We start from the raw sequence: 14,147 nt of genomic DNA on the forward strand, positions 1-14,147 counted from the left end.
GTAACATTAAATCATAGAATCATTAAGGTTGGAAAAGACCTCTGTCATCATTGAGGCCAACAGTCAACCCAACACCACCATGGCCACTAAACTATGTCCTGAAGTGCCATGTCCACACATTCCTTGAATGTTTCCAGGGATGGTGAGCCTGGGCAGCCTGTACCAATGCCTGACCACTCTTTCAGGAAAGAATTTTTTCCTAATATCCAACCTAAACCTCCTCTGGTGCAACTTAAGGTAATTTTCTCTCATTCTGAATATTCCCTCTCATTGGAAGATGGGGAGAAGCTTCCAATCTACCTTCTCTAAATTATTTATTAACTTTAAATTTTGCTGTCATTGCCATTTTTCTGTCTGCTTTTTAAAGTCATAGTCTTTTAAAATCTGTCTTTACATAGCAGATTTTGAGGTTCCTTATTTTGAGATTCTTCGTTTATAGGTTCTTCATTCTGGTTCTGTGAGCATTCCTAGCTCAGAAATGTGCTGCTTGAGACCAGATACTGGTTGCATTCCAGTTTTGACTGAAGAAGAGGTATTACAGATAAACATGTCAAGCAGGAAATGGATTCATCTGCTGTAAAACAACCAGTCAATGCTCTTATTGTTCTGGTCCCAGCAGTGGTTTTAATGGCAGGTTGGTATTTCCACTCTCCCTTTATTGCCTCTTCTTGACATTGGAATGCAGACAGGTTGATTGATATCCGTTTGCTGCACTTTGGCAGTTAGATACACACAGACACACACACACAGACACACACACAGCAGGATGGGGCTGTAGGGACAAGAGAAGCATAGCCAGCAGGCTGAGGGAGGTGATTCTCCCCCTCTTCCCCACTCTGATGAGACCCCACTTGGAGTACTACATCCAGTTCTGGAGCCCCTATTACAAGAAGGATCTGGATATGCTGGAACCTGTCCAGAGAAGGGCCATGAGGATGATAAGAGGGCTGGAGCTCCTCTCCTACGGAGACAGATTGAGAGAGTTGGGGTTGTTCAGTCTTGAGAAGAGAAGGCCCTGACAAGGACAGAGTGGAGGGTAGGAAAGAACTGTCCTCAATCTGCTGGCCACCCTTTTTTAAATGCACCCCAAAGTGTCACTGGCCTTTTCCACAGGAGCACATTGTTGGCTTATGGTGAAGTTGCTATCCACCAGGATTCCTGGGTCCTTTCTCTTGGAGCAGCTTTCCAGCAGGTCAACTCCTAACCTGTACTAGTGCAGTGCACCCCCAAGTGCAGGACTCCGCATGTGTCCTTGTTGAACTTAATGATGTTCCTCTCTGCCCAACTCTCCAGCCTGTCCAGGTCTCACTGAATGGCAGCACAGCCTGATGGGTGCCAGCCACTCCTCCCCGTTTGGTATCAGCAGCAGCTTGCTGAAGATACACTCTGTACCTTTACCCAGGTCATTGATGAAGATGTTGAAGAAGACTGGAGCCACACTTTTTATAGCCACAGGTAAGCCTTGAACAAATGGTTCTGCCATCCTCACTCTCCTTTCTAACAAGGTCCCTTCTGGTTGGTAATTCTCTTTTTCTCATAGGGGTTGCTAGGAAAGAGGTGTGCCTTTCCTAACCTCAAATAACTCACAACATCCCAGCCTTCTAACTTCAAGATTTAACACAATTCTGCACACCATTGCCATCTGAAATACTCCATGAGTTTCTCAACCTCTATTTTCATCCCTGGTACCACTTCCTATGACCTTCTCTGCTTTCCTGACCACGGTTGCTAACATCAAAAGAGTGAGTCTGCAGACTTTTTAATTTTTTTTTTAAAGGCCGTCTAGATATCGTGCTCAAAGATATGATTTAGCAGTGGCCCTGGTAGAGTCAGATAATGGTTGGACTAGATGATCTTGAAGGTCATTTCCAATCATAGTGATTTTATGATGTCTTCCCCTGCATATGTAGTCTGGTAAAGATCACCATTGTTGTTGGGATTTTTTTGAGTGTGACCAGAAGGTCAAGGGAGGCTCTTCTACTGCTCTCTTCTGCCCAAGTGAGGCCACATCTGCTGTATTGTGTCCATTTTTGGGTTCCATAGGTCAAGAGAGACAAGGAACTCCTAGAGAGGGTACAGCAGAAGTCATAAAGATGCTGGGGGTGAATAGAGCATCTCTGTAGGCTGAGAGACCTAGGGCTTTTCAGCCTGGAGAAGATCCTCTACAATGCTCAGCAACAGCTAAAAGGTGGAGGACAAGAGGATGGGGCCAGACTCTTTTCAGTGGTGCTCAATCATAGGACAAGGGGCAACAGGCTCAAACTGGAACCCAGGAGGTTTCAACTGAACATGAGGAGAAACAACTTTGTTGTGAGGGTGCTGGAGTCCTGGAGCAGCCTGCCCAGAGAAGCTGTGGAGTCTCCTTTTCTGGAGAGATTCCAAACCCACCTGGACATTGTAATGTTAGGCAACATGATGTGTCTGACCCTACAATAACAGGGGGGTTGGACTAGATGATCTCCAGAGGTCTCTTCCAACTCTCACTGTGCTGGGATTCTGAGATTGTGGTTTTGACACTACCAGTGATACCTGGCTGCTATTCTGCAGACCTTCCTCTCAAAAACACCTCAAAAAGATGATGAATATTTATATTTATTTATATTTATTCAGCCCTGATTTTCACTGATTTTCAGTGTTTTGATCTTCAGCAAGGAATATTATACTATTAGAAGCTTAATAGAATTTACTTTTCCTGCCAAGATTTATAATCCCAGACTGAGTATACGCCTGAAGTTAATAACTAGGACAAGTACTGCCTGGTTGTGTTGGGGTATATGCAATAGATATGTGTTTAAAACAACAGTATGAAGGTAAATGAAGTGTGGAAATGTGTTGCATTGTTCTTTCCACTCTCATTTTTCATTCAGGGCAGAGAGGAAAGAATCAATTCTAGGTAATGAGGTGTAATCAGACAAAGGGTAACATGGGACTGCTGTAGAGTTTGCACTGAGGTGAAGATTTAGCTCAGTGGTGAGGAAATAGTGGTGAGGAAAAGTTTCTGAGAACATGGAAAAAGGGATCCTGTGTTGCTTTATCTTACTAACCTAACCACCTTAATAACTCACATCTATCTGACATTACCCTGACCGTCTGCACAAGCCAGGGACACCCAGTTCACGTTGACACCCAGTTCTTGTTGAACAGGCTGCCCTGTTCTAATGGAGGGTGTGGGAGGTGGTGGAGTCACATCCCTGATAGTGTTCAAGAAACATGTGGACATGGCACTTCAGGACAAAGTTTAATGGCCATGGTGGTCTTAGGCTGATGGTTGGACTTGATGATCACAGAATCACAGAATCAACAAGGTTGGAAAAGACCTCAAGGATCATCAAAATCCAACCTGTCTCCCAAGACCTCGTGAATACTAAACCATGTCACCAAGTGCCACATCCGATCCCCTCTTGAACACCTCCAGGGATGGTGACTCTGGTTTTTCCAACTGAAACAATTCTATGATTCTATTTCTGGGATCCCCAAGCTGAAGAGCACTAGGACAAGGGGCAACACTTTTAAACTGGAGAAGGGTAGATTTAGACTGGACATCAGGAAGAAGTTTTTAACTATGAGGCTGGTGGAACACTGGAACAGGTTGCTCAGGAATGTGGTGGAGGCTCTATCCCTGGAGACATTCAATGTCAACCTTGATGAGGCCCTGAGCAATCTGATCTAGTTGGGAATGTCCTCCCTTACAGGAAGGGGTGTGTGTGTGTGTAATAGATGACCTCTAGAGTTCCCTTCCAAGCAACTGTATTTTATGATTCTATGATCAGGCAGGAATTTTCCCATTAAGGTTCCCTCCACCTGGGAAAGAAGAGCCCCTTGCAATAGGTTAGAGGATGACCTGCTGGAAAGCAGCTTTGTGGAGAATGATCTGGGAGTGCTGGTGGACAAGTTCACCATAAGCCAACAATGTGCTTTTGTGGCCAAGAAAGCCAAGGACACCTTGGGGTACATTAAGAAAATGTCCTTTGCACCATCCTTTCATTCTGTGATCCTGTGAATGTCAGACTGATTAGGGCTGATTGATTTTCTGTCTTCCACAAAAGTAACCATTTTACACCTCAATCTACTTTTATTTGAGACCTCAGGCCAGCACAGAGAAGTGCAGCTTGGACTTAAGCTGCCAGACTATAACCCTCGTAGCAGACCAACACATCTGGTGAATGGAGGTCTTCTCTTTTTGCTTCCAGGAGAGCCCTACCAGGACTTACTGAGTGGGAGGTGTTCCCCACATAGGTGGTAGATAGTTGGAGCTAGGTATGTCTATGTGGGACACTCATGATGATTGATTACTTAATAAAGTTGTATTTCTCCCCCTTTTCCCTCTCTTTCCTGGTAGTAGATTTAATGACATCCCATTGCACACCAAGCTAAGTAAAACACATAGTCACTCATGTTAATAATTGGATGGAAAGAACACACCATTGTTTCAAAATCTGTCTTAAGATCAGCAGTTACCAGACCAGTGGCCATGATCCACAGAAGGGTTACAGCTGTTATCAGTGGGTCATGACCTCAAAAGAGATTTGGTTTCATCCTATAGTAACACCTGGTATGTTGTGTTGCACAATGTAAGTGGGGTCATAGCTGGGGGGAGAATGAGAACTAATGTTCTAGATGTTATCAAATCTTCTAACACGAAGCTGCATTGCAACATGTGTGTGTTTTTCAAAATACATTATGAAAAAGAGAGAGGGCAACTTTAACAGAATGAGGTATTAATACCTTCAGCATCATTTGTGTAAGCAATGAATGCATCTTGACAAGTGAGGAACCTAAGTGATGTAGGCTTCCATATATTCAGATTTATCTCTAATCTGTCCTTAAATTATATCTAAATTGGGCAATCTCAGAGAAATTTCTGATAGCACCAAATGATATTGTCCTAAATGCTTCAAGACTTTCATAACTTATTTGTTATGCCTCATCAAAAGCCAAAAAAAAAAAAAAAAAAAAAAAGGGGGAGAATATTTCGATATTCTAAATGAATATTTTGGTCACAAAATCACAGAATCACAGAATGGTAGAGGTTGGAAGGGACCTCGGTGTATCATCTAGTCCAAACTCCCTGCCACAGCGGGCTCACCCAGAGCTGATTGCAGAGGGGTGGCATCTGCTTTGGTTTTGAATGACTCCAGAGATGGAGACTCCACAACCTCTGTGGCCAGCCTGCTCTAGGGCTCTATCAGCCTCAATGAAGTTCCTCCTTATATTTCGACTGAACTTCCTATGTTCATGTCTGTGCTTGTTACCTCTTGTTCTGTCACTGGGTACCACTGAAAAAAGTCTGGCCCCATTCTCTTGACCTCTACCCTTCAGATATTGATCAGCATTGAGAAAATCCCTTCTCAGGCTGCCTTTCTCCAGGCTAAACAGTCCCAAATCTCTCAGCCTTTCCTCCTCACAGAAATGCTCCACTCCCCTCAGCATCTTTGTAGCCTCCACTAGACTCTCTTCAGTAGTTCCCTGTATCTCTTGAACTGGGGAGCCCAGAACTGGACCCAGTACTCCAGATGTGACTTCACTAAAGCAGAGCAGGGGGGAAGGAGAACCTCCCTCAACCTACTTGCCATCACTCTTGATGCAGCCCAGGAGAGCATTTGCATTCTTAACCACAAGGCACATTGCTGGCTCATGGTGAAGTTGTTGTCCACCAGCACTTTCAGATGTTTATCCATAGAGCTGCTTTTCAGCAGATCAGGTCCTTTGATATGTTTTGGTTTAGTTTCATTAATGCTGGAAATTAAGTTTTCATTTAGCACCTCTTTTTTTTTTTTCTGAATTACACCGTATCTGTCCTCCTGAAGCACAAATCAAACCAATGCAAGAAAACTTCCTTCAGAAGCCAGTTAACAGCCCCAGTGCATAAACCAAACTGAATTATTCTTTCCAGTGACCTCTCATACTTTGACTGTGATGTTCAGAAGTGGAGCTACAAAGATCCTAAGACCAAGCCTAGTATTTTTGCTCATACTGGATAAAAAGAAGTGAGATCAGGACACAATTAAAGAAATGAAACAAAATCAAGGTGTGTGGACAAAGTAGCATTTGTATGCTTACCATCAGCAGGTTTGAACTCCAATAGTGTTGCTTCTTCAGATGCATCTTCACTGCTCTCCTTGATGCTCTCCACTTCACACCAGAAGTCTTCCATGGAGGTGCTGTCCATGGAGGCTTGTGAGTTGGAGCGACTGAACGCAGGAGGAGATGTTGACTCGTTGGAAAGCATCCTGTTAATTCTTCGAGACCGAGGCAGAGACTTCCTGAAAAGAGATATTGATGAAAACTAAAATATCTGTCAGGCTAACTTGGACCATGCAGACAGAGCACACAAAGAGGGCTTCAGGCATGACTGTACCATGGGCCAGGGAACAAGATGCTGAAGGGAACAAGAAGTTGGAGACAATGTACATAGTTATGGTAGTCTTCATGATCTTGCAGTGGTATTCACAGAATCACAGGCCCACAGAACAGTGGGGGTTGGAAGGGACCCCCACAGACCGAACATCTGGTCTGCCACCTAGAACAGTTTGCACAGAAACACGTGCCAACAGGTTTTGAAAGTCTCCAGAGAAGGAGAGTTGGACTAGATGATATTAAAATCTCCCTTCCAACCCAAATGTTTCTATGATTCTATGATGCTGTGATCTCTGTTGCACATAACATTTAAAGCTGGAAATTTATTTTGCCAGTAACAATTTATCTCTTTACCATCTTTGAGTGCTTTCATCCTAGAGAGGGACTCAGAAGATACAATTTCTACTTCTAACTCTGCTATCGATCTAATGAGACACTGAGAGGTATTATAACTTCTTTGAGCCTCAGCTTCTCCCTCTATCTCTTCCAGTTGTGCTTACGGGCTGAAATACTCCAGTACAAACTTCCCTGGGGAAAAAGAATTAGAATTATTTCAGAATTATTCTAGAACCCTGAAATAATTTACAAACCCTTCTTGGCTCCAGAAAATAATTAAAAACTTTAAACGCTTTAATTCAGAAAAATAATTTCCTGTTCTTGGAAAACCCTCTAGAAATAATTCGTGTTTTTTTCTTACATTGCATTAAAATAAAAGAAATCTTAGCAAAATTTCTTTGAAATGAAATAATATCATGAAATCATAGGATTGTTTTGGTTGGAAAAGACCTCTAAGATCACTGAGGCCAACCACCAGGGCCATTAAACCATCCCTCAAAGTGTCATGTCCACACATTTCTTGAAAACCTCCAGGGATGTTGACTCCACCACTGCCCTGGGCAGCCTGTCCCAATGCCTGACCACTCTTTCAGGAAAGAAATCGTTCTTAATATCCAAACTAAACCTTCCCTGGCAAAATTTCAAGCCATTTCCTCTTGCTCTGTCACCTGATACTAGGGAGAAGAGACCAACTCCCTCCTCACTATGACCTCCTGCCAGGTAGTTTTAGAGAGTAATGAGGTCTCCTTTCAGCCTCCTCTTCTCCAGACTAAAGAACCCCCAGTTCCATCAACTGTTCCTCAGAGAGCTTGCTCTGTAGACTCTTCACCAGCTTCATTGCCCTTCTTTGGACCAACTCCAGTCTTTCTTGGAGTGAGGGCCCCAAAACTGAACCCAGCATTTAAGGTACAGCCTCACCAGTGCCAAGTACAAGGAGACAATCACTTCCCTACTCTTTCTGACCACCCTGTTCCTGATACAAGCCATGTTTTCTGGCTGAACAGAATGTTTTGATCATAGATTTAAAAAAAAAAATGATGATTCACTAAAAATCAAATTTCAAGTTAGGTTTAAATACACTGATAGAATCAAAACAAAGAACATAGTTCCTTCCTCTTTTGTTCTTGTCTTTCCTCACTGCAAACTCTTGCAGCTGGCCGTCAGTTATCTGAATGAATTCAAAAGCAATTTCCCTTTCTCTTCCTTTTCTTTATGACATCCTCCCACCAACAGGCCTTTGTTTAAAAGCCACACTTCTACTCCACACACACCAAAAAAAAAAAGATATTTCCTTCTCAGTATTTCCCTCCTTGTCAACGTTTTCATAGTGGATGCATAAACAATACATTTAATAACTAATAATTAAGCCAACTGAATGTGCTGCTGCTTGTACTGCTGCACTCTCCTTTATCATCATAGGGTTGCCTTACTGCATCTGGGTGATCCCAGGTGATTCTTTTTTGGTTAGAATCATAGAGTCATTTTGGTTGGAGGAGATCTTTTGAGATCATCAAGTCCAACCATCAACCCAACACCGCCAAGCCACCAATAAATCGTGTGCCTCAGTACCACATTTACATGGCTTTGAAACTCCTCCAGGGATGGGTCTCCACCACAGAATCACAGAATCAATAAGGTTGGAAAAGACCTCAAGGATCATCAAGTCCAACCTGTCACCCAAGACCTCATGACCATGAAACCATGGCACCAAGTGCCACATCCAATCCCCTCTTGAACACCTCCAGGGATGGTGACTCCACCACCTCCCTGGGCAGCACATTCCAATGGCCAACCACTCTCTCTGTGAAGAACTTTCTCCTCACCTCCAGCCTAAACCTCCCCTGGCGCAGCTTGAGACTGTGTCCTCTTGTTCTGGTGCTGGCTGCCTGGGAGAAGAGACCAACCCCCTCCTGGCTACAACCTCCCTTCAGGTAGTTGTAGACAGCAATGAGGTCACCCCTGAGCCTCCTCTTCTCCAGGCTAAACAGTCCCAGCTCCCTCAGCCTCTCCTCATAGGGCTTGTGCTCAAGGCCTCTCACCAGCCTCGTTGCCCTTCTCTGGACATGTTCAAGTATCTCAATGTCCTCAGTGCCCTGGGCAGCCTGTTCTGGGGTTTTACAACTATTGTGGAGAAATTGTTGTTCCTAATGTTCAACCTAAATAGCCCCTGGTTCAACTTGAGGTCATCTCCTCTCATCCTATTGCTTGTTACTTGAGGGAATACAATGTCTCCACAGAAGGAGACTCCACAACCTCTCTGGGCAGCCTGCTCCAGGGCTCCAGCATCCTCACAGCAAAGAAGTTTCTTCTCATGTTCAGATGGAACCTCCTGGCTTCCATTTTGTGCCTGTTGCCCCTTGTCCTGTTTCTGGCTACTACTGAAATATTTCTGGCCCCATCTTCCTACTCCCAACGTTTTTCTCTTGCTGAGCATTGAGAAGATCCCCTCTCAGCCTTCTCTTCTCCAGGCTAAATGATCCCAGGCCTCTCAGCCTTTGCTCCTCAGAAATGCTCCAGTCCCGTCTGCATCTTTGTGGCCTCTGCTGGACTCTTTCCAGTTGTTTCTGTCTCTCTTGAACTGGGGAGCCCAGAACTGGACACGATACCCCAAATGGGGCCTCACTCGAGCAGATAAATCATAATTACTGGAATTATGTATCTAGACATGTCAGCTTCTGATGTTTTATGGACTCAGCCTATCTCTTTTCCCCTCATCAGCAAGGAAAAAAAAAAAACACCACAATTCTCTTAGGACTTAAATATCTTGAGTTAATATTTTACAAAGCTTCTCTGAGCAGAGGTTTCAACCAGCAGAAGCTAAACCCCTGAGAAGCAGCCAGAAATTGTCATTCCTTCAGCTGGGACCTGGTGGGGACAGGGGAAACAGGTCCTGCCAATTGCTCTGTGCTGTGGAAAGCTGTGCTCTTTGTTTAAAAGGTGATAGTGAACATAAATAAGGAAAAAGGCAAAACTTCCTGGCTCTCTAGCACTGTTTGGGGCCCCTTTTCCCTGAGTTCTCACACCAGCAATGGTAGGAAAGAATACTCTTGCCAGTCTGGAATCACAGAGTGGTTTGGGTTGGAAGTGGCCATCTAATCTTACACATCTACAATCAGCAGAGACATCTGAACCTACATCAGGTTGCTCAGAGCCCCATACAGTCTGACCTGGAATGGTGCCAGGGGTGGGGCACCTCCTACCTCTCTGGGCAACCTGGGGCAGGGTCTCACCACCCTCAGCATAAGAAATTTCTTCCTTCTCTCTAATCTGAATCTCACTCTCTTAGTTTCAAACCATCACCCCTTGGCCTTGCTAAAAAGTCTGTCTGCAGCTTTCTGATTGACCCATGTAAGTACTGAAAGGCCACAAGAAGGTCTCCCAGAAGTCTTCTCCAGGCTGAACCACCCCAACTCTCTCAGCCTCTTCCCACACCCGAGTGGTTCCAGCTCTTGCATCATTTTTCTTGCCTTCTCTGACCCCATCCATGTCTGTCCCATGCTGAGGACTCCAGAGCTGGACCCAGCACTGCAGATGGGGGTCTCAGCTGAGTGGAGCAGAGGGTCAGAATCCCCTCCATCCACCTGCTAACCACGCTGCTAGGGTTGAAGCCCAGGGCACAGCTGACTTCTGGGCTGTAAGCACACATAAATCAAACACATGCTGGGATGAGAAGAGGGCTTTTTCCCTGCTATCATCCTTGGCTCCCTTCATTTAGTCATGGTCAGGGAATTTAAACATTTCCTGCCCTCCCAGCGTGTATCTTGGCCATGACCCTTGTGCTTTCCAAGCACCCCACCAGACTGATCCTTGGACTTTGGCTCTATCAGCACTTCAGTAAGCTCAAAGCAAGGCTTTTTTAATTCACCATATTTGGAAGCAGGAGCTTTGATGGGTTGATTCTTCTCTCCCCACAGCAAAAAAAAAAAAAAAGAAAAAGAAAAAAAAAAGTTATTTTGCAACATTACCATAGCAAAAAGAAAGAAATGCAAAACAGACCACATAGCATGGCAACAACTGCTGTGACAACCAGCTTCACCAGATCCATCTAAGGTTCCTGGGTAATTAATGTGCATTTACAACAATTTTAAAAGTGTGGAGCTTATTTGGAAAATCAGCTGAACAAAATCTCCTAAGGATCTCATACATGAAGACTTCTTACCTCAGGCTGGGTTAAATAAAGCTGTGTAAAATTCCTGTAACAAGAAAGTTTAAAAGGGGGTGCTTTAGCCCTAAAAAGCTGAAGCTTGCTTCCATGTGGTCTGCTACAAACCTTCTGCAACCGTTCCAAAGCTGCCTATTAAAAGCTCAGTGTGTTTGAAAAGGCCTCCAGCTGCTGTTTTGACCCATCTACCTGTGGCTTTTGTCCTGGAGGAAGCGGTCTTGCTTTTAAGTGATAATGGCTGTTGTCTCAATTTCCTTCAGACACAGCTGCTCAAAACAGTTTCAGGGAAAAACAATAAAAAAACAAAGCAAAACAAAAAAACCCTACTGAGGAAGCAGAGCATATTCTTCAGTACTTTTAATTTATTCTTCAAGGATGCTGAATGAGCACTGACTCAGCAAGCTGCCTGCCTGTCTCAGAAACAGTTCCACAAGCCCAGGTTTGCCCATCACCCCTTGATGATGTTCCCCATACATTCCTACCTATGTTCCTCATACCTTTTTCAGCCCCTAGGTTTTGTGGCCTATTTGATCTTTTTCACTACTGTCTCTACAGATGTTTACAAGAATAAAATCACAGAATCACAAAATGGAGGGGGTTGGAAGGGACCTCTAGAGACCATCTAGTTCATTTCTCCTGCTAAAAAAGGGTCACCTGCAGCAGGTTGCACAGCAATGTCTAGGTGGGTTTGGAGTCTCTTCAGAGAAGGACACTTCACAACCTCACTGCCAGCCTGCTCCAGGGCTCCAGCACCATCAAAATAAATAAGTTTTCACTGAGCCTAATCTATTGTTCTTAGAGAAAATTTTAAAATCAGAGTTGTTTGATGAGTAGTAACCAGGAAACTCATTTGCTGTTTAAATGAAATGCAGGAGTGATCTTGGGTTCTTATATGGATAATGTGGTGGATGCTCCATCCCTGGAACCATGCCAGGTCAGGTTGCTTGGGGCTCTGATCAACCTAATCTAGTTACAAATGTCCCTGCTGATTGCATGGTGGCTGGACTAGATTTTTAGAGGTACCTTCCAAGCCAAGTCATTCTATGATTCTATGAAATCCTGGGAAAGAAGGATGAACCTTAAGTCACCAAGTAAAAAATTACCAGTTGAACCTGTTGAGTATTTTTCAGGGTGGAATTAAAATAAAACAGTCACAAATTTCAAAGTCTTTGGCAAAAAAACAAACAAACAAACAAGAAAACAAAAAAAAAAAAAAAAAAGGAAAAAGAGTACTAGGACAACCAGTGCTCTCAAAGAACACATCTGATACAAGATATGCCAAAAGAGGCAGATTTAGGCTAGCTGGAAGGATGAAATTTTTCATAATGAAGGTAGTGAAACACTGACAGAAATTTCACAGAGAAGTGGTAGAAGCCCCACCCCTGGAACCATTTCAATCCTGTTTGTACAGGGCTCTGATCAACTTAATGGAGTTGAAGATGCCCTGTTGGACTAGAAGACCTTGAAGGATCCCTTCCAACCCCAACCATTCCATGATTCTATGATACTGGTCAGAGAAGAAAGAGTTAAAGAATGCCAGTAAGGAGAATCATGATTGCATCATGTAGAAATCAGAATATTTCCATGGGGCACAAGGAGGTTGATTCAGCTCTGCATGACTTTGGCTTTGCCTTGTTTTAGGTTTATAAAGCTGCTGAGATGCAACACAACAAAAACCTACCAATCCTGTAGTGGATGTCCTGTATGTTGTGCAGAAATGTGCTGTTCAGGGTTTGACAGCAGACACTGATTGCAGGAAAGCCAAGCTAATTCCAATAAGCAATTCTCATGCTGTCCCCAAAGCGAAGCTTTGTCAGACCACACCAGGAGCTAGTTCAGTGACACCTAGTGATTGCTCACAGACTGATTAATATCAGGCTTGTGTTTTCGGTTTAATCAACTAATGGGTGGTAAAGAATCCATAAAACAAACAGAGGCAGTAAAGCCATCTTGTAATTAAACCCACCATTTACTCCTTGTTTACACAGAGGCAGGGCGTCTTACTCTTTAAGGTCGTGATGCTTCATGTCATTCAGCAAGTCCTGAGCCTGCTTCACTACTGTGTTTATAGGAATGGGGAAGATGAAAGGAACAAATTCTCCTGGTCATTTCAGGACTAAGATGCACCTTTTCACAGTGCATTCCTTCTCAGTAGGATCAGTCTTCTGTCCAGTCCAGCAGTCCAGCCAGAATTGCTTGGAAAATGCAGAGCACATTCGTAGTGGCAGAGGATTTGGACCCAGACAGAATCATAGAATTTTTCAGCTGGAGAAGACCTTCAAGATTATGTAGTCCAACCATTAACCCAGCACTGCCAGGTGACCACTAAACCATGTCCCTCAGCACCACATCTACACATAGTTTAAATTCCTCCAAGGATGGGGACTACACCACTGCCCTGGGCAGCCTGTTCCAAGGCTTGACTTTAGAAGAAAAAGTTGTTCTGCATATCCAACCTAAATGTCCCCTAGCACAACTTGAGGTCATTTCCTCTTGTCCTATCTCCTTGGGAGAGGAGACCAATACCCCTCACTCCAACCTCCTTTCAAGGAGGTGTAGCGATTGAAAAGGTCTCCCCTCAACCACCTTCTCTCCAAGCTCCCTCAGCTGCTCCTCACAGGACTTGTCTACTCCACCAGGTTTCATTGCCCTTCTCAGACACATTAAGAGGACATTAATAGCACAGTGCTTTAAAATTATCTTTCTATCCTTCAGTTTATCGTAACAATCCACCAACTTCTGACAACAAATATCTATCCTCTCTTTGCTCAGCTCTTCCCAAATGTGAAAATGGGGACGGTAGCTTGCATTGATAGGAAAAAAAATATTCCTGTTTATTAACAACTATATTTTTCTCTGTTCTTAGATATTAGGAATTAATTGTGGTTTTCTAAAACATGTACAAATTCTAGGTAAAAGAAGAGCCCAGCAATTGGAAATCATATTTCTGTTCCCAGTTCACAGCAGAGTTCACTCTTGCCCCAGATCTCTCCTTTTTTTGGTTCTTTCCTGGTGACCCTGTCCTAACACTGTTTGTTTTCTACTTGTTTCCTTCTCTCTAATCTGTGTGGCTTCTGGTCACAAAAAGAGGTATACCTCAGACAATATCCCTTCAATTCCCTCTGCACACTTCTGTTTCTGATTATCTTGCAGATGTTTGGTAAGTGGTAAGCACTAGATCTTCTTTCTCTAACACCTAGAACAGCAAATATTTGACCTTCTTATTTTGTGGTAGTGTCACCCAGCCTGTTGTAACAGAAATATCGAAATGAGAAGAACAGAATTTTATTTC

The 14,147-nt window shown here is 43.7% G+C and overlaps 1 protein-coding gene across 1 annotated transcript in view; it reads right to left on the reverse strand.

Annotated features, from left to right (window-relative positions):
- ARHGAP28 (Rho GTPase activating protein 28) overlaps positions 1–14,147 on the reverse strand; it is a 99,339-nt gene that overhangs the window by 38,702 nt on the left and 46,490 nt on the right. The window contains exon 2 of the mRNA XM_054381690.1: positions 6,061–6,263. Coding sequence (XP_054237665.1) covers positions 6,061–6,263 — 203 coding nt within the window. The remainder of the gene's footprint in view (positions 1–6,060; positions 6,264–14,147) is intronic.

Source organism: Indicator indicator, chromosome 6 (genome assembly GCF_027791375.1).
Source record: "Indicator indicator isolate 239-I01 chromosome 6, UM_Iind_1.1, whole genome shotgun sequence".
Taxonomy (NCBI): domain Eukaryota; kingdom Metazoa; phylum Chordata; class Aves; order Piciformes; family Indicatoridae; genus Indicator; species Indicator indicator.